The following is a 23,855-nucleotide window of genomic DNA, read 5'->3' on the forward strand; positions in this document are numbered from 1 at the left end:
CCAATATCGCAGAACCAAGTGTGCAGTCGAGCGAGGCATCCTTCATCTCTTCCTGCCATGGGTAGCAGGGCTGAGGTGGCACCTGGAGATGGAGAGAGTGGCCCAAGGCAGGGGGGACACTCAGCCTCCTGGAGGACTTGGAGCCCCTTTTCCCACCCTGGGGCAGTCCTTTGATCCGGAGATTACCAGGTTAGAATCTTGCCTTCCTCATTTCCTAGCTGTGTGGTCACAGCCCTTTCCGTTGATGTTGCTGAACTTCAGTATCTTCCTGTTAAAGCTGGAGCTGATGTTTCCTGCTTGGAGTCAGTGTGAGAATAAAAATACACATCAGGTGCAGTCCTCATTTCTCTTAGATCTGTTTCTCCACATTTCCTGATGGTCCATTTTTATTACCTACAGATACAGTAAATCCCCTACATATGAACCTTCAAGTTGCAAGCTTTCACAGATGTGAGCGTTCCCCTGTGTACCAGCTGTTGCACTGTACTACTCTACTTTTCAGGGTTCTGTACTGTAAGATTAAAAGTTTTTTTGTGTTTGTTTTTTATGTGTTATTTGTGTGAAAAGTACTATCAACCTGTTACAGTGCAGTACTATATGGCTAATTGTGTTAGTTGCATACCTAGGCTAACTTTACTGGACTTATGAACCGGCTCTTGGAACAGAAATTGTTCACATGTAGGGAACTTACTGTATCCAATTGCTCTGTTGCTAAATCTGTCGAAAAAACTATCTTTTCCACCATCAATTTACCTTTGTACTTTTTTCCAAAAATCGACTGACCATCTATATGTGGGACTATTTCTGGACTCTTTATTCTGTTCCATTGATCTATATGTCAGTCCTTGTGCTAATATCATACTCTCTAAATTACTTTAGTTATATTTCCAGACTATAAAGTATCTCTTGAAACCCTGTGGTATAAGCCCCCAACCTGTTTCTAGTTTCTCCAGATTGCTTGGCTCTTCTAGGTCCTTTGCTTTGCCATCTAAATTTAAAATTGAGTGCCTTTAAAACGCCTGCTAGGATTTTTATTAGGATTGCATTGAATCTGTACATCAGTTTGGAGAGAAATGCCATCTCAATAAGACTGAGTCTTCCAATCCTTGAAGGTGGTGTATTTCTCCATTTATTTAGGTTTTCTTTAATGTCTCTGAGCAATATTTTTTTAGTTATGTCTTACATTTGTTTTTGTTAAATTTACTCCAAAGTGTTTTTGATCCTCTCTTAATTATTGTGAAAGGTGGGGATTTTACCCTACTTGCCAACTAGCCACTTAGCCTTGTAGAGTTTCCTGGGTGCCGGCAGAAGACACAGGACTCGTGGGTCAGAGACAAAGGACTCTACGATTCATGGCCTGTAGCGTGAACTTGATGTTTGCATCGATTTCCTTTCCCTCCAATTTTGTCGGGCAGTCACACTTGTTTTTGTAGAATATAAAACAATGCTGCTGTTTTGTTTTTCCAAATTATAACTTCATGTACCTTATAGGACCCGATGCACAATCTGTGAGTCAACTGTTCCTCAAGCTAAAAATTATGTAAAGAGCTGAAATTCAGTTTGCTTTAGTATTAAATCCTTAAATTAGACATTTGGAGATTATTTATTTACTGAAGAACAGTTGATTTACAATGTTGTGTTAGTTTCTACTATACAGCAGAGTGATTCAGTTATGCTTATATATCTATCTATTCCTTTTCATATTCTTTTCCATTATGGTTTATTACTGAATATGAATATAGATCCCTATGTTATACAGTTGTTTAGTTGCTCAGTCGTGTCCAACTGTTTGTGAGCCCATGGACTGTAGCCCACCAGGTTCCTCTGTCCATGGGATTGTCCAGGCAAGAATACTAGAGTGGGTTGCTGTTTCCTTCTCCAGGGGATCTTCCCGACCCAGGGATTAAACCTGCGTCTCCTGCTGTCTCCAGTGTCTCCTGCCTTGGCAGGCAGATTCTTTGCTACTAGCTGCACCTGATCCATAATCACATCTTTGAAGTTCCTTTGCCAATGTAGGTAACATATTCATGGGTACTCGGATCAGGACATGGGCTCTTTGGGGGCCATGGGCACTCCCAAAGGCAGTACCCTCTAAGGGCTACCTTTCTTCCTTCTCCCAAAGATGGATGGCCAAAGCTGGAACTGGAAAAAGCATGTAGGAGACCTGCCAATATATCAATACAGTATTTTGGTAAACTCATTGTTCATTTGGCTAACTGTTAATAGCAGATAAGAACAGTACAGATGTGCTTCATTCACACACACACACACACACACACACACACACACACACGCACAGTGGCATCTACTGGACTGCCGTATCTGAAGGATTCTAATAATCTGAGGGTTCCGTGATCTGCTGCCATGATGGCCTTACCTCTGTCTCTTCCTGCAGTTTATCCAGCCACTCCTGCAGTGGGAGAAGATTGGGGCTGGGGACACCAGTTCATTGGCAGCTCTAGGCTTCAGTTCAGTTCACTTCAGTTGCTCAGTCATATCCAACTCTTTGTGACCCCATGGACTGCAGCACGCCAGGCCTCCCTGTCCATCACCAACTCCCAGAGGTTGCTCAAACTCATGTCCATTGAGTTGGTGATGCCATCCAACCATCTCACCCTCTGTCGTCCCCTTCTCCTCCTGCCTTCAATCTTTCTCAGCGTCAAGGTCTTTTCCAATGAGTCAGTTCTTCGCACCAGGTGGCCAAAGTATTGGAGTTTCAGCTTCAGCATCAGTCCTTCCAATGAATATTCAGGACTGATTTCCTTTAGGATGGACTGGTTTGATCTCCTTGCAGTCCAAGGGACTCTCAAGTGTCTTCTCCAGCACCACAATTCAAAAACATCAATTCTTTGGCGCTCAGCTTTCCTTATAGTCCAACTCTCACACCCATACATGACTACTGGAAAAACCATTGCTTTGACTAGACAGACCTTTGTCTTTTTAATATGCTGTCTAGGTTGGTTATAGCTTTTCTTCCAGGGAGCAAGCGTCTTTTAATTTCATGGCTTGGGGAACTTCATTTCCTCACCCACGAGTTTTTTTCTAAATCTGTTTTTTGGACTTTCCTGATCCACTTTCTCAACCTGGTCATTTGGTCTGCTATTGATTTTGATGTCATTTGTTTTGTTTTCTGATTTTTTTTCTTAGTTCTTTTCCTTTTTTCTCTTCAGATGTGTTTAGAGGGTACAGTTTGTACTGAGTCATTATACTATCTATTTCTATTTTAATCTAATATTGAGTTTTGGAAGGCTGAATTAATTCTTCATTTGGTAAATGATACTGCTGTAGCCCATCTTATTCTCCAAAGAGCATCTCTGACCAAGTTTTATGATACTGTTTATGATATTTTTCTATGTAAGTGCACACAGTAAAACAGCATATTAGTTTAATCACATAGATGGCAAATGTATTTCAGTCTAAAGAGTCCATGGTAAACCTTTGCAGTGGTGTTTATATTTCTGTGCCTCTCGCCTCTAGATTGCTGACCACTCTGTCTACTCAGGTGACACTGGATATGAATACATTTCAGTAGTTAAGTTTCTCGGGATGGAAAATCTCAGTTGTTTAGACAGATATGATTCCATGTATTTCAAGTAGGCTATTTATTAACTTTTTATTTTGAAAATTTTTCAGACGTATAGGCAGTTGCAGAACCCTGGAACAGAGAGGCATCGTTTACCCGGTTTCCCCTGATAGTTACATCTCTTGTAAATGACACAATGCCCTTCAGCCGAAGACCTGCCAGGAACACACCTCCAGCCGCACAAGTTGGGTTTATTATTTATTGCGGTGATGGGGCACACATGCTGCAGGGAACCGCAAGGCCTCTCAATCAGATTGTGGTAGAGAGAAACTACTCTGAGATTTAGGCTTTGATTGGATGACTTGGGGGACGTCTAAAGGAAGTGGGGTTCACTCTCGATTGGCTGCTCTCAGAAAGCAGGGGCGAATCTGAGGTGGGGTTTCTCGGATCTTATCTCTAAGGAGAGGAAGCAGCACTGAGAAAAAGCTGTCATGGGTAAAGAGACAGCAGACGCTGTCACCAGGGTGGAGGGATGTTTAGTGTTTTGGGTGGCACGGTGACCAGGCTTTTGACGGTTGCTTAGACAAAATGATCAAGTGGCCTTGTTTTGCCTCATTTTCTCGTGGTAGGCTTGTCTGAGGTTGGTATCCCGTGAGGTTGTTTATATGCGGAAGCAGAGTAACGTGACAGAGCTGTGAATGCCAGGTCAGCTTCTGAATGTCAGTGCCCTTTTGGCTTCTTTCTCTTTCATCTTTCATGTGCGGTGGTCCTGTGCGTGTGTATAACTCTGTACCATTTTAGCATATGCTCATTTGTGCAGTCCCCTTTGCAGTCCAGACACAAGTTATACCCACCTACTTGCCCCCTAGCATCCCTCACCCCTGGAGGGGTGAGCAATGGAAGGGATGGACAGCCCCCAATCTGTTTTGCATCTGTGTGACTTTACCACTTTGAGAATGCCATATATATGAGACCCTGCATCATGTGACCTTTTAAAAAATTTTATTTATTTTTTAAATTGAAGGATTACAGAATTTTGTTGTTTTCTGTCAAACCTCAACATGAGTCACCCATAGATATACATATATCCCCTATCATGTGACCTTTTGAGCTGGCTTTTTTGGCTTTTTTCAGCAAGCACGGCGCCTTGGAGAGCCATCAAGTTGTTGTGTATTTCAGTAGTGCTGAGTAGTATTTTCTTTGCTGAGTAAAATTCTGTGGCACATGTATTAGTTTCCCATTGCTGCTGTAACAGGTTAAAACTTGTTATAACAGCTTAAACAACACAGATTTGTCATCTTACAGTTCTGTAGGTCAGAAGTTTGGCATGAGCCTTGAGGGATTAAAAATCAGGTATTAGCAGGCTGTGTTGCTTTCTGAAGTCTTTAGGGAAAACTCCATTTCATTGCCCATTCCTTGTTGGCAGAAGTCAGTTTCCTGTGGTTGTAGGACTGAGGCTCCTATTTTCTTGCTGGCTGTCAGCTGGGAAATGTTCCCAGTTTCTAAACAGAGGTTACCCATGTTTCTTGGTTCATGACCCTCTTCTTCCATTATTCCTCTCAGGTTTAGAATCATTCCTGTCTCTTTTTTCATCATCGAATCCCTCAGACCCATCCTTCTGCCTTCCTCTTCCACTTTTAAGATTATCCCTGTGTGGATAATCCAGTATGCACGCCCATCTCCAAGTCCTTAACCTTAATCACATATGCAGAGTTCCTTTTGTCATATCAAGTAACATATTCACAGGTTCGTGGACTTTGGGGGAACATTATCCTGCTTCACACATTGTGGATGTACCACAGTTTAACCATTCATCTACTGAAGCACCTTTTATTTCCAGTTTTAGGCTATTACATATAAAGCTGTTGTGAACATTCTTGTAGAAAAAAAAAAAAGCATGAGTGGATTGTACTCTGCTTGCTGTTCAATTTACTCTTTTCACTCAACCTCATGTTTCTGAGCGTGACTCATGCTGATCTTGTAGAACTGGGTCCTTTGCAAGGGCTCGTTGTGTTCCATGTGGACATTGTTCCTTGGAGCCCTACCCTATTCCGCTGAATGACTACAGTCATCCACTGGGGCATCCATTCCCCTGCTGGTGGATATTTAGGTTGCTTCCCACATTCTGCTCCCACAAACAGTGCTGTAGTAGACATCTCTGTATCAGATCTCCTTGGGCAAGGCTGAAGCATTTTTCTAGACCGTACATCTAGGAGTGGAATTTCTGGTCCCAGAGTATATAAGTATGTGTCAGTTTCAACCAGCTCTTTTCTAATTGCTTTCAAATTATTTTCCTTCTACCAGCAGGGATGAAAAAGTTCCTTACAACCCTGTCAACATTTGGGGTCATCGTTTTTGTTTTTTTTTTTCATTTTTTGCCTCTCTGAAAGCTGTGAAATGGCATCTGGTTGTGTTAATTTGCATTTTCCTGATCACTGTTGAGGTCCAGCACACACATACACCCCCGCCCCACACCTCCTCTTTTAAGCGTGCTGACTTCTTTTCTCCTGCTGCGAGTATTAGAGGTTGCTGCCTCGACCTGTTTTTAAACATTAAGGTCTGGGCAACCCAACAACTGAAATTTGGTGTCTTGTCTGAAATTACAGGATGTTCCTCAGGCCTCCGTGTTTCCATGGGAACAAGTAACAGTCATCCTTCATGATTAGGAGGTATCCATGGCAACCAAGCCAGCAGCATTTGAATGAAACCAGTTTTACTTATTTATTTATTTTTTTGCAAACACATGAAGGTTAAAATGTGTTTCTCCAACTGTGGCTTCCAAGAGTAGGGAGGCAGCCTGGTCTGCCTGGTGAAGTAAACTCTTTTGACCTCCTAGTGGAACGGGGATGCAGGATCAGCTGGTCTTGTGACCTAATTTTGTAGACTGGGAGTCCCAGAGGTCATGTGGAGGTCATACAGTGAGTCTGAGCCAAGGGAAAAAGCCTGAATCAATTCTCTGAGGTCTGGAGGGGGGCAGTGTGGAACTAGGAGGTCGACCAGTTCTTCCTTCCTGGGGTCTGTCCCTGAGGATGCCATCTTTATCCTGCAAGATGTTAGCAAATTCACCCAATGTCTCCAACATCCTGCTTGTACTAGCTATGTTATTTAGAGGTGGGGGGCATGAGCCCAAGCCTCCTAGTGTCTGTTTCATTAAATTAGAAAGGACTTGCTATTCAGTCAAAGGCAGATTTAGAGGCAGAGTTAGAACTCAGAGATCAGCTTTCTGCCTTCTTTGTCATTGTAAAATAAAGAGCAGGGTTTTTTTCTTTTTCTTTCTTTCTTTCTTTTTTTTGGGGGGGGTGGTGGTGGTAGGGAATAGAGGGAGTCACTGCTCTTACTCCCTGGCTGATTTGATGATAAGTCAGGAATTCAGGAATGGAAAGGGGCTAGCCTAGAGTCACACAGCAGAGTCAAGGTTAAATCCAGTCTCCTAGTCCCAGCCCCACGTTCCAGGCATTCTCAGCCTTTTCTGAGCCCCTAAGTGTAGGTTTGGTAGGGACAGTTTCAGCATATACTCTTGCTTCTTACCTGGAGAAACTTTAGAGGAAGTCATTTTTGCCTCTCAGAACCTCAGTTTATTCATCTGGAAAATGAAGCTTCCCAAATCTAAGTTGTTATGTGGGGATTATATTTGAATGGGTCCCAGTGGGAGCAGTATTGCCCGTAAGTGAACAAAAAAATGGATTCTTGGAAGGGAATATGAAAAAATCTCACTTTTTCTGTGTAATGCCTAATATACATGTAGGCGTTATATGTATATAAAAAAGAAGCAAGAGAATTCCAGAAAAACATCTGCCTCATAGACTACGCTAAATCCTTTGACTGTGTGCATCACAACAAACTGTGGAAAATTCTTAAAGAGATGGGAATACCAGAACACCTGACCTGCCTCCTGAGAAACCTGTATGCAAGTCAAGAAGCAACAGTTAGAACCAGACATGGAACAACAGATTAGGCAGAGCACATCATGTGAAATGCTGGGCTGGATGAAGCACAAGCTGGAATCAAGATTGCTGGGAGAAAATATCAATAACCTCATATATGCAGATGACACCACCCTTATGGCTGAAGGCGAATAACTAAAGAGCCTCTTGATGAAAGTGAAAGAAGAGAGTGAAAAAGTTGGCTTAAAACTCATTGTTCAAAAACTAAGATCATGGCATCTGATCCCATCACTTCATGGCAAACAGATGGGGAGACAATGGAAACAGTGAGAGACTCTATTTTCCTGGGCTCCAAAATCGCTGCAGATGGTGACTGCTGCCATGAAATTAAAAGACACTTAATCCTTGGAAGAAAAGCTATGACAAACCTAGATAGCGTATTAAAAAGCAGAGACATTTCTTTGTCGACAAAGGTCCATCTAGTCAAAGCTATAGTTTTTCCAGTAGTCATGTATGGATGTGAGAGTTGAACCATAAAGAAGGCTGAGTACTGAAGAATTGAAGCTTTTCAGCTGTGGTGTTGGAAAAAACTCTTGAGAGTTCCCTGGACTGCAAGGAGATCCAACCAGTCAATCCTAAAGGAAATCAGTCTTGAATATTCATTGGAAGGACTGATGCTGAAGCTGAAGCCCCAATCCTTTGGCCACCTGATGCGAAGAGCTGACTCATTGGAAAAGGCCCTGATGCTGGGAAAGATTGAAGGCAGGAGGAGAATGGGATGACAGAGGATGGGATGGTTGGATGGCATCACCTTCTCAATGGACATGAGTTTGAACAAGCTTTGGGAGATGGTGAAAAACAGGGACGCATGGTATGCTGCAGTCCATGGGGTCGCAAAGAGTCAGACATGACTGAGAGCCTGAACAATACATGTAGGACAAAAAGGTACTTTTACTGTATATCTATGGTATTAGAATTTTGTTGAGGGAGAGACTCTGAAGTTAAAAAGACTCCTTAGAGGGAGTCTTAATGAATAAAAGGTAGAGAAACACTGGTCTGTACCCCTACAATCCATGTGGTTATTATTACTAACTGTGTTTGGAGCTTGTGTTGGCTGCTGGCTCAGAGTTGGGTGCTGTTAGGAGTGTCCGGTCAGGAGAGAGTATGGCCTGGCCCAGACACTGGCCCTATGGTTCAATGTGATCCCTGGTATCATCACAGTTTCCCATCTGTGTGTACAGGCGTCCCACCAGGTCCGTGGGTGGGGCCTGCTTCTCAGGCAGCTGAGATCCCGCCTGGTGGATCCACGGGTGTCCAGCAGGAAGCAGATGGTGCTTATACTTGGATGATTTGAGGTGTGGGCAGGTGTGGGGAACCAGGGAGAGGAGTGCAGGACCCCAGAGCTAGTAGCAGCTGGGGCTGGAAGGAGGGGAGGAGAGCGTGGTTACTGAGACGTGAGAACCCAGGAGACCGGGTCATCCTGATGGTAGTCTGGACCTTCGGTGGTGGGAGGTAGCCAGTCCAGGTGACCCCCCCTCCTTCCCTGATCTCCTACCAGGGCTCCCCACTGGCCAATCCCCATGGTAGCCAGGGGCTTCCCTGCTGGTTCAGCAGGCAAATAATCTGCCTGCAGTGCAGGAAATAAAGGAGACTTGGGTTCAATCCCTGTGACGGGAAGATCCCCTAGAGGAGGGCATGGCAACCCACTCCAGTATTCTTGCCTGGAGAATTCCATGGACAGAGGAGCCTGGAGGGCTATAGTCCATGAGGTTGAAAAGAGTCAGACATGACTGACGTGACCGAGCATGCACACATGCATGGAAGCCAGAGGGCCCAGACCTGGGTTGGTGTGGTCTGCATGGGTCAGGGGTCTGCATGGGTCAGCTCCCTGGAGCAGAGGTGGGGTGAAAGATGCAGAATGGAACTGGGGTCAAGCAGAAGCTGCCCAGAAAGGTACCCATGTTCCTTGTCCTCTGGAGTGCAGGAGAGGGCGTGGACACCCGCCTGTCCTGCCCTGCAGCCCTCTCTCCTCACTGGGTTTCTACCTTCTGATGAAGATGGAGTACAGCCTGGGCTTTATTTGCTTAGCTTTGGGTTTATCGGAGCAAAAATCAATTTGAATTGTGCAGTGCCAAACTGGAAGTGGTTAGAAATGCTCCCAAGGCATCTGAATTGAAGTTTACGGCTACTTTGGGAGCACCCATGAGGGTCTTTGCTGTCAGTTTACTGTGTTAGGAGCCAGTGGGTAAGTTCCCTTCCTCTGGTCTCAGCTTTCTCATCTGTAAAATGGGTGGTTGGACCAAACAACCTCTGGGCGCCTCCTAGCTCAGACCCAACAGGCAAGGATGGTGTTCTGCAGAGGTTGTGAGGATATCAGGCTTGATCTTGGAGAAGAGGCAGCCCCGCCAGTGCCTTATGAGGGCTCGCCTGCCTGGGAAGGAGCATTAGAAACCATGGTCAGGTGTATGTGTGTGTGTCAGGGAGAGAGGGTACATCCTGAAAGGCTTCTGGAGGTCGAGAGCAGTGCCTCACATGTGGTTAGTCATGGAGGACCCCCAGGCAGAGGTGGCAGGAGGCGCTAGGGATGAGGGGAGAGAGAAGGCAGACTGGGCGCGGGGGTGCAGGAAGAGATTTCCTGGGGAAATCTACAGAGAGAAGGGGTCTTTCCTAGAGTGTGACTAGTAGACACGTGGCGGGGGCAGAGGTGAGTGAGGAAGGGAGGTTCTAAGTAGGAAGCCCCATGAGGGAAGCAGAGAGGCCCTAAAAAATGGCAGCCACTGGTCTGGAGCAGACGCTTCTTTAGCAGAGGGAGCCCCAGGCCTGCCTGTTGGGTGGCAGGGCCTGAACCCGTCCCTGTGGGTGGCCCACTTCCTCCAGTTCCAAATGGCTTGGCAGGCTTGCCCACCGGCCAGGGTTCAGCCCTGGCCCGCCCTAATGGGGAGTGGGCTTGGCTCTGTCCTTCCACACTTCTGAGGGCCCCTGTCCGAGCCGGCTGCACGGGGAGACTGGACCAGAAGGTGTAGCAGGGCCCCCGATAGCCCGATCTGCCTCGTGGAAAAGCCTGCCCTAGTCTGTCCTGTGTGTGCACATCCACACGTGCACGTGTACTGGGGATGGGCCTGAGCGGGTATGCGTTGGAGTGTCTACGTGGATGTCAGCGTGGGTGTGTGCCTCTGATTCTGCACCCGGTGTGTTCCCAGGGACCAGGGAAATCTCCACCCTGTCCTTTTTCTTCTGAGTCAACAGGTCTTTCCCAGGCACTCCCCACGCACCAGACTCCAGGCAGGGTGTTGGGGGTGTGGGGATGCAGCCAGCTTAGGCGTGGGCATCAGGAGTTCCACCAGCAAGCAGAGGACTCACACACATACACACACACACACACACACACACGCACACGCACGCTGTGTGCAGTGACAGCATTGATAGGCTGCCCCAGGCTGGCTGTTGCTATAGGACCCATAAGGGCTCCTAAAAGAGCTGGGGGCGGAGGAGGTTACCGGGTTTCCTCCAGGGCATACTGAACAGGACAGGCTGGGGGAACAGAAAGGGGGCTTCTGTGGGGGCCACAGCTGGAGCATGGAAAAGAGATGGCCAGTGCCAAGCCTGGTTGGAGGAACTGGAGCGGGTGAAGTAGCCAGGTGGACTGACCTGGTTGTTGAAAGAGGCATGCTGAGGCTGAGGCTCCAAGTGTTGAATGAGCTGCCACCGTTTAAAAATCAGAATGCTGCTGCTGCTGCTAAGTCGCTCAGTCGTGCCCGACTCTGTGCAACCCCATGGACTGCAGCCTACCAGGCTCCTCCGTCCAGGGGATTTTCCAGGAAAGGGTACTGGAGTGGGTTGCCATTGCCTTCTGCGAAAATCAGAATATTTCATATTAAAGTAAAAAACCAGATTTCCACATCCTCTTGAATCTTGGGAAGCTTTGGCTGCACTGAGCCCCCCCATTGCTATGTCAAAATCACCAGCTGGAGCTGAGCAGCTGGCCACTACCCTTGACCTTGCTGCCTGCCTGGCCCTCACACTACTCTCAAGTTTAAAGCCTCAAGAAGAGAAGGTCCCTGTTGGAAGCCAGAGATCAGAGTCTCATGTTTGAAGGAATTGCTTGTGTACCTCCAGCAACAGGGAGCTCATTATCACATATCACAAGATGTGTGTCTTGAAGTGGGAGTTTTAGGAGATCTTTTTTTTAAATCATAGTACATATATAGGAAAGATATACATGAAATTTGCCATTTTAGTCATTTTTAAGTGAACAGCTCAGTGGTATTAAGTATGTTTGCAACATCGCGCCACCATCACCATTGTCCATTTCTAAATGTTTCCCATTACTCCAAAGAGAAACTGTACCATTAAGCAACAAATTCCCGTGCCCCCTTACCCCCAGCCCCTGGTAACCTCTAATCTACTTTCCTTCTCTAAGAATTTGCCTATTTGGGGTATTTTATGCAAGTGGGATTTCACAATATTTGTCCCTTTGTGTCTGGTTTATGTCAGTCAGCTTGTTTTCAAGGTTCATCCAGGTTGCAACATGGATCAGAACTTTCATGCTTTTAATAATGGAATTACCTTCCATTTATGGAATGACCACACTGTGTTTATCCTTTCATCTGTTGAGGGACCCTTGGGTTTTTTCTACCTTTTTGGCTATTGTGAATAATGCTGCTATGGACATTTGCATCCAAGTATTTGTCTATGTCCCTGTTTTCAGTTCTTTGGGGTATATACCTAGGAGTGGAATTGCTGGATCACATAGTCATTCTGTCTTTAACGCGTTGGGGAATCGTTAAACTGTTTTCCACAATGGCTGGACCATTTTATGGGGACCAGCTGTGTGTTGTCCCAGCCTGGTCGGGAATGACAGCAGGGCTTGACTTGTTCAGTTGCTAAGACCTGCCCGACACCTTGCAGCCCCATGGACTGTAGACCGCCGGGCTCCTCCGTCCTCCACTATCTCCCACAGTTTGCTCAAATTCATGTCCATTGAGTGGGTGATGCCATCCAACTGGGTGGCCTCCATGGTCCGTGCTTAACCACCCCCCTCTCTCTCTCTGTTGGCAGAGTCGCCCCAAGAAAGGCCGGGCTCCCGGCGCAGCCTGCCCGGCAGCCTCTCGGAGAAGAGCCCCAGCATGGAGCCCTCGGCTGCTACGCCGTTCCGGGTCACGGTAACTATCCCTGCGTCACCATCGCCACCTGGCCCGGGGGCAGCTCTGCGACCCCGCGGCCCCCCTTCCTGGAGCCTCACGGACCTGGGAGAGCATCCAGCCTCCCTTGCTCTAGGTATCCGTTCACTCAGCTGCTCCCCTCTCTGTGGCTCAACCCCGCCCCCCGGAGGCCACATGGGGGGCCCGTCCTCGAGGGAGGGGGCAGGCGGAGGACTGAACACCCTGCAGACTGCTGGACCCAGAGCCGAGCTGATGTGGGATGAGAAAGGCTAACGTTAGGTCCATAAGTGCACCCTCACGTGTGCGTGCACACACCACGCTTCCTTAGGATGGATCCCTTTTATTTCCACATTTTAGTATCTCTCATATAACAGCCTGTGGTGTGTCATAATTTAATTGCTATTTTTTTTTCTTGCTTGCTGGTGCATAAAACAATGCTGTACCTTACAGTCGATGATATCTCAGAATCGACAAAGAATAGTATATATACAGCTTAGCTATTGATTATAGTAGTCCCACCAGTCCACTCTTTTCTTTCAAACCTGAAGGACTTTATGGAAACAGAACCCAGTGACCTGTAACTTCTGACCCTCCGTGTCCCCTGTGTCCCAGCCACCCTTCCACACACCTGCAGTTTTATGTCCGTTTACTGCCCTGTTTCAGCACGTTACCTTGTGCCCCTCTGTCCCTGTGCCAGCCGCTGGAGAAGTAGACAAGTTCTCTTCCCCAGGGAGCTCAGTCTATAGGGGAGATGGATGTTTGACTCATTTGTTCATCCATCCATTCATTTGCCCATCTTGACGGCATGCTTGCTGTGTGCCAGGTACCATTCTTGACACTGGGGCCGAGTGGGAGGAGCTGGCCAAGACAGCACCAGGTGGATAAAGCCCTTGACCTTATGAGCTGACATTCTTGTGTTGGAGCTGTGTGCTGTGAAAGAGAAAAGTAGACTGCTATGAGAGGGAAAACTAGGAGGGCTTCCTTGAGATGGTGTGGCTGGCAAGTTATAGTTGAGCTGAAGTCCAAGGAATGAGGAGCCAGTCCTCTGGGGATCAGGGGAAAGGAGGGTTTGATGGAGGGAACAGAGAGGTCCCAGGCCTGGCTGTCACTGTATGGTGTGATATGGGGTTTCAGGTAAGGTGGGAGTGGGTATCCCCTGGGAACTGATTTTTGACCTGACTCTTGAAGGGTCCTTGGAAATTGAGTAGGCAGGGACAGTGAGAGGAGTTCCAGGTAGGAGGGGCAGCAGTTGCAAAGGCATGGAGGGGCATGCTAGAAACTGACGTGTTTACACAATTGTGTAATGCTTGCTGGGACTGGAGTTGAGGGGTCCAGAGGTCAGGGTAGGAGGTGAGGCTGGACCAGGTCTGGGTGGTGTGGAGCCTCAGGTCCCCAGCTAAAGGGATAGGACTTTCCTCAGAGCCACCGATTCTTCCGCCTCTCTTTGTGTCATAAAAATGCTCTCAAAATATATTCTTGGACCCCGTCAAGATTTCAGTATAGTGGGCCAGGGGTGGGGCCTGGATATCTGCATATTTAACAGGCTGATACAAAAGGCAGTTCTGAGCCCCAGGCTCTGGGTCAGATCAGCCTCAGAGGAGAGGGACACCTGTGTGAGAAAGGATTCCAGGTTACCTCCCTGGGTGACCAGGGCCCTTGGGAGATGGTGTCCAGCTGTGCGGAGGACAGGAGGCTGGCACCTGGGAGACCCTGATCGAATCAGCTGGAACAGGCTGAGACCTGCTTTCTCCAGACCCCAAGGGCCACGGCCGCCAGGGCTGAGCCTTGGGGATGCCTTAGGGAATGATGACTAATCATCATGTCTCCCCTGCACTATGTTCATCTCTTTTAATCAGTGAGACAACCCTGAAGCTGATACTTCGATCACCCCATTTTATAGATGAGAAAACTGAGGCTCAGAGAACTGAAGTCAAAGTGCTCATAATGTTGGAGCCAAGATTTGGACCCGGGTCTCCCTGACCCCAGTGCACATGCATGCACTCCTCTGGCTGGATTGGAACCAGAGAAGGAATACCCTTCCTCCACACCCTTCCAGAACCCCCTCAAGCATCACTTTTTACCTGCTTCCCTTTCTTGTGCTATATCATCACACCTCTTGTAGGTGTATCATCACACCTTGAAGTTGCTGTAATTTGCAGCTCTTTAATTGCGAGCTAGGCTTGGCTTCTTTTCCTGTCGTGGCATCTTCACTGTGTTTCCTGGTGTGGAAAACTCCTGTGGCTCAGAGCCAGAGCCAGCGCCAGCCTTCTGAGCCACTGGGCCCCCAGACTCTTCATCCCGCGAGATTAGGGTCTGCGGGATGGAAAGTGTGTTCTGCTGTCACTTCAGCCACTTCTCACAGCAGCCCTGAGGGGAGGGGCCATTAGTGTCTGCGTGTCACGGACGAGGGGACTGAGGCTCAGAGAGGTGAAGTCATTTGCCTGGTATCACAGCTGCTGTGTGACAGAGCCAGGCACGGATACCAGGACCGCCGGGCATATGCTGTTTGCGTCCTTTCCCTCGGCGCCTTGGTCCTTTTCTGTGAGAAGCAGTTAGGGAAAGGGGCGTGAGTCGAGTTTCTATCCTGGGCTGGTGCTTGGAGCTGAGAGGGTTTGACTGGGAAGCTTGGAGGCGGGGATCTGAGTTCAAATTCCAGCTCTTGCATGACCCGTGTGACCTCGTTAGTCACTCATCCTTTCTGAGCCACGTGTCCTCGTCAGTAAAGTGTGGAATGACTGCTCTTTCTTGAAGGACTTGCTGGACCTTCGTGTGTGCACGTCAGCCCAGGTCTGACCCATGGTAGGTGCTTAACCCCCGTGCGTGCATGCGTGCGTGTGTGTGTGTGTGACTTCAGTCATGTCCGACTCTTTGCGACCCCATGGACTATAGCCACTAGGCTCCTCTGTTCATGGGATTCTCCAGGCAAGAATACTGGATTGAGTTGCCGAGCCCTCCTCCAGGGGATCTTGCTGACCCAGGGATAGAACCCATGTCTCTTGCATCTCCTGCATTGGCAGGTGGGTTCTTTACCACTAGTGCCAAATGGGAAGTCCATAATAATGATGGTGGTGGTGGTTTAGTTGCTAAGTTGTGCCCAACTCTTTGCATCCCCCATGGACTATAGCCCACCAGGCTCCTCTGTCCATGGGATTTCCCAGGCAGGTATACTGAAGTGGGTTGCCGTTTCCTTCTCCAAGGGATCTTCTTGACCCAGGGATCGGACCTGGGTCTCCTGCATTGCAGGTGGATTCTTTACTGACGGAGCCACCTACAAGCTGAATTGTGTTTCCTCTTTTGGCTCCAGAACAGTGAAGATCTGCAGAGGGTCGGGGCAGAGGACGGGTTGCCTTGGGGAAGGTCAGAGGTGCGCCTGGCCTGGGCCTTAGAGACGGACTTGACACGACCCTGTGCAAGGCTGGAAGCACACCCTCTCCCCTGCAGCCTGAACTCGCCCCACGTGCTCCCACGGCCACATCCTCGTGCTCGCTGGCTGCCGCTCCGTGTAGCCCCCAAGGGAACCTGGGGAACGCGGTTTTGCCTGGAGGAGGCAGGGGAGATGCCACAGGGTGTACCTGAATAACTGTCACCTTCGCTGCCATTTCAAACCTGGGCGACGAGATGTCCCCACCTCTCACAGCAGTGCCCTTTGGCGGTGATGCAGTTTGATGGTGAACCCACGTCGGGATCTAGAGGCCTCATTCTATCTACCTCCTCTGTGCCAGCTGAGGCCGGGGAGGGGCTGCACTTGACCTGGGCACCACTCAGCTGGGACTGCTCCTGAGTCTGGGCTGTTTGCACCCCACGTGCTGGCCCTCACCCCTTTTGTGAGTCAGCCTAGGACCGCAGTCACCCCACAGGGCATCAGGGACCCAGTGTTGTTCCCATGTCTGTCTCTTGGAGATCGTGTGACCCTGGGAGAGCCTCAGTTTACCCTTCTATAAAATAGGGGGAGTGGATTTTGTAGTTTGGGCATACGAAAGGTGCGTAAATGTTTTGATGCATTAAGGGAATGAGCCGTAAAGTCAGCAGACCTGGGACCGAGCCTCATGTCAGCATTGTGACCTGGGCAAGATATGGAACCTTTTGCCCCCCTGGTACGACTTCCTTCTACCTACACGTGGAGTTGGGGGTGGGGGCACGGTTTCCCAGGGTCACTCAGTGCCAGCAGGCCATCCGGTCAGGACCCTGAGAGCTCTGTGGGGCCCAGGATGAGGGCAGGATGGGGAAGGAGCTGGGAACAGGGGACCAAAGGGACCTCCTGCCCATCACTGTCCTCCAGTTCTTGGGCTCCAAAGAGATGGCGAGGCTGAGTTCAAGCGCCGCTCTGTCTTCTCAGCAGCGAATCCTGGAAACGAGAGCGGGTCAGAGGCAGGGACAGCAGGCAGGCAGCAAACGCGTCTGCACAAGCGGTTGGGTCGGGTCCACAAGTCATAAGCTATGGACCCCCGCCCCGAAGCCCAAGGACCCTTAGCAGCAGCAGGCTGCCCCCTCTCACTGGCCACCCCATGTGTGAGGAATTCATGGTATGATTAGGGAGTAAGGAGATGGTGACTGCTACCGGTCTCCCCATGTGTCCCTTCAGCCCACCGTCCCGGGCAGACCCGACCTCCCCCTGGTGTGGGCTGGGTCCTCCCTCCCTCCTTCCTCTGCCCCCATCCCTCCCACCGACCTTGAGGAGAGCTGGCAGGGCCCGGGTGTGGGAGGTGGCAGAGGCTCTGGGAAACTTGACAGCCAATTGATTCCTCCTCGGGAAGTTGAAAGTGAAGAGTCGTGTTTGAAGGTTTAGCTGAAATTAGGTCTCAGGGCTATTTTTTGCGAGTTGGAGAAGGAGAAGTGTCAGGGAGGGGAAGGCCCAGGGGGCTGGCGGAAGCTGCAGATAAACTCAGCACCAGTTAATTGCAGATGCTTCAAGATGCGGGTCTTGGTTCCTTTCAACCATCTACTTTTACTGGATGCTCAAGTGTGTGCACCCTAGGTGGTCCTAAAGCTATGATGCTGGTGTTCCTGGGATGCTGTGAGAACCCAGAACAAGGGGCAGTTACCTCTTGTTGGCGAGGGTAGGGAAGAATTTCTCGAGGAGGGATCTGTGGGGCTGGGCTTTGAGGGATCTATAGGAGTTTGTCAGGAGCAAAAGGAGAAGAGTATTCCAGTTAGAGTGGGATCTAACTAAATAGGAACAAGCCAAAGGCTCTGTGTGATTAGATGATGTTGAATGAGTTGCAAATATGACAGAGAGGAGCCTGGAGAGAAAAGTGAGTGGGAAAGGGCTTTGGACTTTCCCCTACAGACACAAGAGTCAGAGGGGATGGTGAGTGAGAGTGGATAGGGCAGGAGACCTCTGGGATGTGGATCTGAGGTTTCCTCACCTGCTCACCCCTCTTACCAAGCTTTCTCCAAATCGTCCCCATATTTCAGCTGTCTTTCTTTCTCATGTACAGAGAAACAGGTTCAGGACCACAAACATGCAGGACTGTGTGTGACCCCCCTTAACACCATGGTGGAAAGGCTGTTGGAAATTATCTGATCCAACCCTTCCTTCTACAGAGCAGGGCCTGAGGCTCAGAGAAGGGGGGGGGGTCCTTCCCTGAAGTCACACAGCATGTCTGGAGCCGGGCCTGGAATGGAGCCCGGGTGTCTCTATTCCCCTGTCCTGGGCTCCTCCTGCCTTGCCCCCTCCTGCCCTCTCTTCCCTGCAGCCAAGCTCTTCCTCGTGTTTCCTGGGAGGAGGGGGCTGAAGGGAATGAACTTTGTGAGTCTGACTACCCTTGGAGGCCCCCGAGGGCTCGTCAGCACAGCGCCTCCTCCTGGTCTGCCCATCCCATCTGCCCCATTAGTGCCCCTTGATGGCTAAGGTGACTCCCGTGGACAGAAAAGCTGGTCAAACCCCCAGATCACAGGGGCCAGCTCTGTCCCTGCACAGATGGGGCAACTGAGACCCAGAGAAAGTAGGTTTGCCTGGAACACCTGCTGGGCCTCCCTCCATCACTCCAGGCTGAAGCATATTTACATGGGACATGTTTATGTCTGTGGCCCACAGACTGGCAGAGGGATGTCAGCTATGAAGCATGGCTGGCAGATAGGAGTGCTGGACCCCGGATTGGGTGCCCCAGCACCTCGTGGTACCAGAAATTTGCCTGCGAGGCTATTGTCCCTTGCTCTCTTGAGTCACGTGATCTGGTGAGCTGGAGTCTCCCAACCCAGTGTCTGGTCTCCCAACCCAGTGTCTGGCCATTGTTCTGCAGATGAGAGGGTTGGTGGAGAGAGCAGGCCCCTTAGCCTCAACCCTTCTCCTCCCCTGTCTTTCATGGAGCCTAATTGTTATTAAACTGTTTAAACACCAAAGGCAAATTACTATCATTTTGGTCTGTGTCCGTTTGGTCTGTGTCTGCCTTCTTGCAGGAGGAATGCAGGAGATGGGAACATCGTCACAGACAGCCCAGGGTGGCCAGGGCTGGCCAGGACAGTCTGCAGGGTGGGAGTATGGGGTCAGGGGCTGTTTGAAGCTTCCTGAATCAAGGCCAGGCCAGCATCTGAGGCCTGGGACTATGGGCAGGCTGTGGTATTTGGTAGGGTTGAGAGGCTGCCTGCCCCATTAATAAACAAGAAGGCAGTTTCATCAGATCCATTTTACAGATTTGGAAAGTAAGACTCAGGGAGAAGGGACTGGCCCAGGGTCCCCCAGCCCATGAGTGGTAGAGATGGGAGTCAAGCTGTGGTCTGCGAGTCCTGTTGTGGGTATGCACTAACTTACTTTCCTCCCTCCCTTCGCTGCCTTCCTGTTTTCTTTCTTTTAATAAATTTTTAACCAGCACCAATTATGTTTCAGGACCTCCCTGGTGGCTCAGATGGTAGAATCTGCCTGCAATGCAGGAGACCGGGTTTGATCCCTGGGTTGGGAAGATCCCCTGGAGAAGGGAATGGCAACCCACTCCAATGAGAACTCCTTGGGCAGAGCAGCCTGGTGGGCTGCAGTCCATGGGGTCGCAAAGAGTCGGACACAACTGAGCAACTAACAATTTCAACTATGTTTCAGGGCCTGTGTGGGGGCATTGACACACGCAGGAATAAAAGGTAGTTTCTACCTGCAAACATACAGGGTTTGTTTGCCTACCAGGCAGGGTTAGCTGGGGCTTCATGAAGTCATTTCTGGGCAGGTGAAGGGAAAGGACTGACAGCCAGGACAGCCCCTCTGGAGGCTGAGAGATGGGAAATATTAATAGCTTGAGCAAGTGATAGTGGGAACAGGGAGCAATGTGAGGGGCTGAAGCGTGAGGGCGTGGCTGGAAAACAAGGGACAGAAGATCTATTGCAGCTCACAGACCAAACAGGATGGGAGGCTATATTAATAGGAGTATGGAGTCCCTAGAGAGGGAGGTGAGGGTCGGCCAGAACTAGCCAGAGCAGATCTGGATGGAATGCACTGTGTCCTTAGAGCAGCATACCTGACTCAGGCTGAGAGAGTCTGCAGCCCCTGGTCTCTGCCCACTCTTCCCTTCCAGAAAGTCTGGAGTGCTGGCAGAACAGCAGTTCTGAGGGCCAGGGGTTCCTGTGCCAGTTTAGAGAGGAAATAAGAGAGGCTCAGAGTTGGAGACTTGGCCTGCGCGATCCCACAGAGGGAAGCCGTGGGGCTAAGATTAAAATCCTACCCCTCCCAAGTAGACCGATGGGAAGAGTCAGTACTATGTCCCCAGGATGGAGGTGGTGGTGGGGTCCTGGTGAAGAGAGGGAGAAAGATGCCCCCCAATAACATCAGAGACCAGGGCTGGAGTGGGGGATAGAGGATGGGGAGCGAGCAAGCTGCTTTTCTCATCCCTGCCCTCAGCATCTGAGCTTAGAATGCCCTTGCAGGGGTCCCTGAGGGCAGAACTGGAAGGAAGAACTCACTTCAAGGAGCCCTGGAATCTGCTGCCTCGTTGCAGGAGGTGCTGGCTTGGGTGGGAGGATGGAGAGGGGAATAAGGACAACCTCTGACCCCACCCACCCACCCCTTTCTGCCCCCGGGGTCCTCCAGAAGTACTTCTAGGACGTCCCTGTAAGGTCCTGCACTTCAGCCTGTTGGGCAACAAGGAGCTGGATAAACTGGTCCCCACTAAGGTGTCGGTGGCTGACTCCCTCGGTCCCTGTGTCAAAGGGTCCTTGCACAAAAGGAGCCTTATCAGTTGGGTGTTTGAGTCACTCACAGCAGAGTGTCAGGCTCTCTGTGATTGGCAGGTGAGACGCTATTGGGGGGCGTCTTGTCTTTCTCCCTCTCTTCATCAGGAGCCCCCCTCCTCCCCCTGCCTCCTGGGGTCTACCATCCTGGGGACATAGTTCTGACTCTTCCCATAGGTCTACTTGGGAGGGGTAGGATTTGAATCTTAGCCCCACGGCTTCCCTCTGTGGGATCGCTCAAGCCAGGTCTCCAACTCCGACCTCTCTGTTTTCTGTAAAGTGGCACGGGAACCCCTGGCCCTCAGGGTTGCTCTTCCACCAACAATCTCACAACAAACTGCAGAAAGCCCTGATTGCTGGTGGCGGGGCTCACCCCACCCCGCCCCTTTCCCAGAGCCTCTGGTCCTCCCTGCCCCATGCCTCCTCCTGAGGGTCCGAAATGACTGCTCACACAGAGCTCGCAGGCCTCCGCTCTGAGACCAGGAGGTTGGGTGGGGGAGGGTGTGCAGGGGTCCCCAAGAGACCAGAAACCAAATTCCCAGGTGGTGAGTACAGATGGAAGGAGCCGGAGGTGTCCGCGCAGGAAGGCTTCTGCCCAGTTGGGGGCAGCAGAGGGCAGCGAGTGGCTGCCTGGGCGGTAACTCCCAAAGGAGAGTGGAAATCCCGGGGTGTTTTGTCTGAGGCCAAGGGGTCCAGCAACGCAGACTGCAGAGCCTACTGCCGGGTGGACGGAACAGCTCCAAACAGGAGTACCCGTGGGCAACTGGGTTGGCACCGTTGGCTGAGCTGACCGGACTATGTTGACCGGAGAGCTTTAGCACCTGTGAAAGGGGACCCTCATCAGGGACATGGAGAGGGGCAAGGTCTGGGGCCCAGGCAGCCTTCCAGCAGGAGGAGGGGCCCGGGTGCAGGTGGGTGGGCAGTGTCTCTGCGCTGTGGTCACCGGGCTGGACTAATAGACACTCCATCATGGTTGTCCTCTGACAAAAGTCCGGTCCAGCTGGGTTTGAATCCCAGCTCCTTACTGTCTGCATAAGGAGGGGGGCGTGGCCACAAAGGCTGTTTTACGCAGTCCTCTGGGTCAGACCCTCTGCTGAGCCCTCACTGGGTATCATCTGATGATACCATGAGGCACATAACACAAATCCCGTTTTTTTTTTTTTAAGTGACAAAACCAAGGCAGACGGAGAGTGAAGGACTTGCTGAAGCTCGCTCAGCTTGCGAGCCTGGACAGTGAAGGTCTTGCAGAGCCCGGCCCACACACGCAGCCCAGTCTCTGCCGGCCAGTGTTGCTAGTCCCTCCGTCTTACAGATGAGAACACTGAGGCCCAGAGAGGGGAGAGGTGCTGTCCCAGGTCACACAACTGATCGAGGACAGAGCTGGCATTTGGTCTCATCATGTCCCACCCCTGTCTGCAGCTGCTCTGGCCACCCCCTCCACCCCTCCATGTCAGAAGGGGTGTGAGCAGGGCAGACACTCTGGGGTGGGAGGAAACTGCTCCCCTCTTCCCACCCCAACCTGTGGCCCCTGAAGGCCTTCCCCTCTCTTAGGGAACCCAGGAAACTGGGAGTGGGGGGCCAGAGCTCAGATGCCATCCCCCCAACCCCATATAGAAATGAAGTGATTGCCTCTGTCACACCAAGTGGCATTTGGGTTGGATCGCAGACATAATTATATCTGAGTCTTTGGGTGGGAACTGTTCCCAAGCCAGGAGGCCCTCTTTGGAAGTGGCGGCAATGGCATCTGTTTCCGACACAAGGCCCTGCCGGGGGATGAGTAACTTTTCTCATGGAATTGCTTAAGGAACATCTAAAACGAGCCGTGATCATTCCTGCCCCCCTCCTGCGCCATCAATGGCTGCCAGGAGGGGGGAATCTGGCTCCCCTGCCTGCATCGAGGCCCCCGGGGCTGTCCCAGGGTCCGTACCTCTGTGCAGGCTGGCCTATCTGCCCACGGTTCCTCCCCATTTCCCTTCCTTGAAAGTTCCTTCCCTCCCCCATACCCACCCCCACCGCGGTTCCTGCAGGCCTCCCCACCCCAGGCCCCAGAACACAGATGCCGTGACTTAACTATCCACCAGAGAGAGTGGTGACTTTCTTAAGGGCAGCAGCTATTTCTGATTTCGCTGAGCCCCGGGAACAGGGGCAGGGCCTCACCTGTGGCGGACACCGGAGGGGCTGGGTGGGGGATGTGTGAGCGATGAGAGGAGTGAATACATCCAGTGAGTGAGTGTGGGGTGAGGGGAGTGGGTGAGCTAACACCCCCTGGCTCCTGACGGCCCACTATGTCTCCAAGGCCAGTGGCCACCCACTTTGGGAGGAGGTCAGGACAGGCCACCTGAACTACCACAGTCTCGCCTTGAAATTGACCTTGCCTCCACCGCATGGGTTCCCATGATCCCTCAGGGGCAGGCGCCCAGGTGAGCCTGGCCTGTAGACGGTAAATCAACCCAGAAGGAGAAATAGCCTATAAAATCCTCTCCCCAAATGGTGCGTTTTGTATCCTGTAGTGAAAAGGGCTTTTAAACGCACTGCTCACTCAGGTGGATTTATGGGGCTGCCCCCTGCTTCTTGCCTCTCCCTCCCACTCTGGCCTTGGGGGCTGGAACACCCTGGGGTCCTGGTGCTCCCTGGTGGGTTATGGTCCAGGGAGAAATAGGATAGCTCCTCTCCTCTGCCTTGATGCTCCAGGGCTAGCCCTGGCCAGCAAGGTGCCTGGGAGTGGGGCAGGGTGAGGCCATCTTGCCCAACAGAAGCTCCATATGGCCCAGCAGGGCCTGAAGTTCCACCATGAGCATCCTTCCTTCAGGCAAGCTGTTGTCTCCAGAAGGCCCCCTTGTTTTCACCTGCAAATGGGTCACCAGGGAGGGGAAAGATGGCATGCCTAAGCTGGAAAGGGATTTAGAGATCAGCTAGGCCATCTCCTCATTTTACAGATGGGAAAACCAAGTCACAGGCTAAGTTGCTTGCTCAGAGCCTCATACTGCAGTAATGGAATGATGGAAGGACTTGACCTCTGGGGCAGACTACCTGGGTGGAACCCAGCTCTGCCACTTTCTGGCTGTTCAAATCTTGTGCAAGTAGCTTAACATCTCTGAGCCCCCATTTTCTTATCTGCACATTGGGCTATGAGGA

The 23,855-nt window shown here is 50.6% G+C and overlaps 1 protein-coding gene across 7 annotated transcripts in view; it reads left to right on the plus strand.

Moving 5' to 3' along the window:
• Positions 1 to 23,855, plus strand: part of LOC122442108 (DAB2 interacting protein) — a 212,940-nt gene that overhangs the window by 91,257 nt on the left and 97,828 nt on the right. For 6 of the 7 annotated variants that reach the window (XM_043469445.1, XM_043469443.1, XM_043469448.1 and 3 more), the window contains exon 2: positions 12,466 to 12,569. In XM_043469445.1, the coding sequence (XP_043325380.1) occupies positions 12,466 to 12,569 (104 nt within the window). Of the gene's footprint in view, positions 1 to 12,465; positions 12,685 to 23,855 lie in introns of those variants that run through there. The other variant, XM_043469451.1, reaches the window with a different exon arrangement.

Source organism: Cervus canadensis, chromosome 5 (genome assembly GCF_019320065.1).
Source record: "Cervus canadensis isolate Bull #8, Minnesota chromosome 5, ASM1932006v1, whole genome shotgun sequence".
Taxonomy (NCBI): Eukaryota; Metazoa; Chordata; class Mammalia; order Artiodactyla; family Cervidae; genus Cervus; species Cervus canadensis.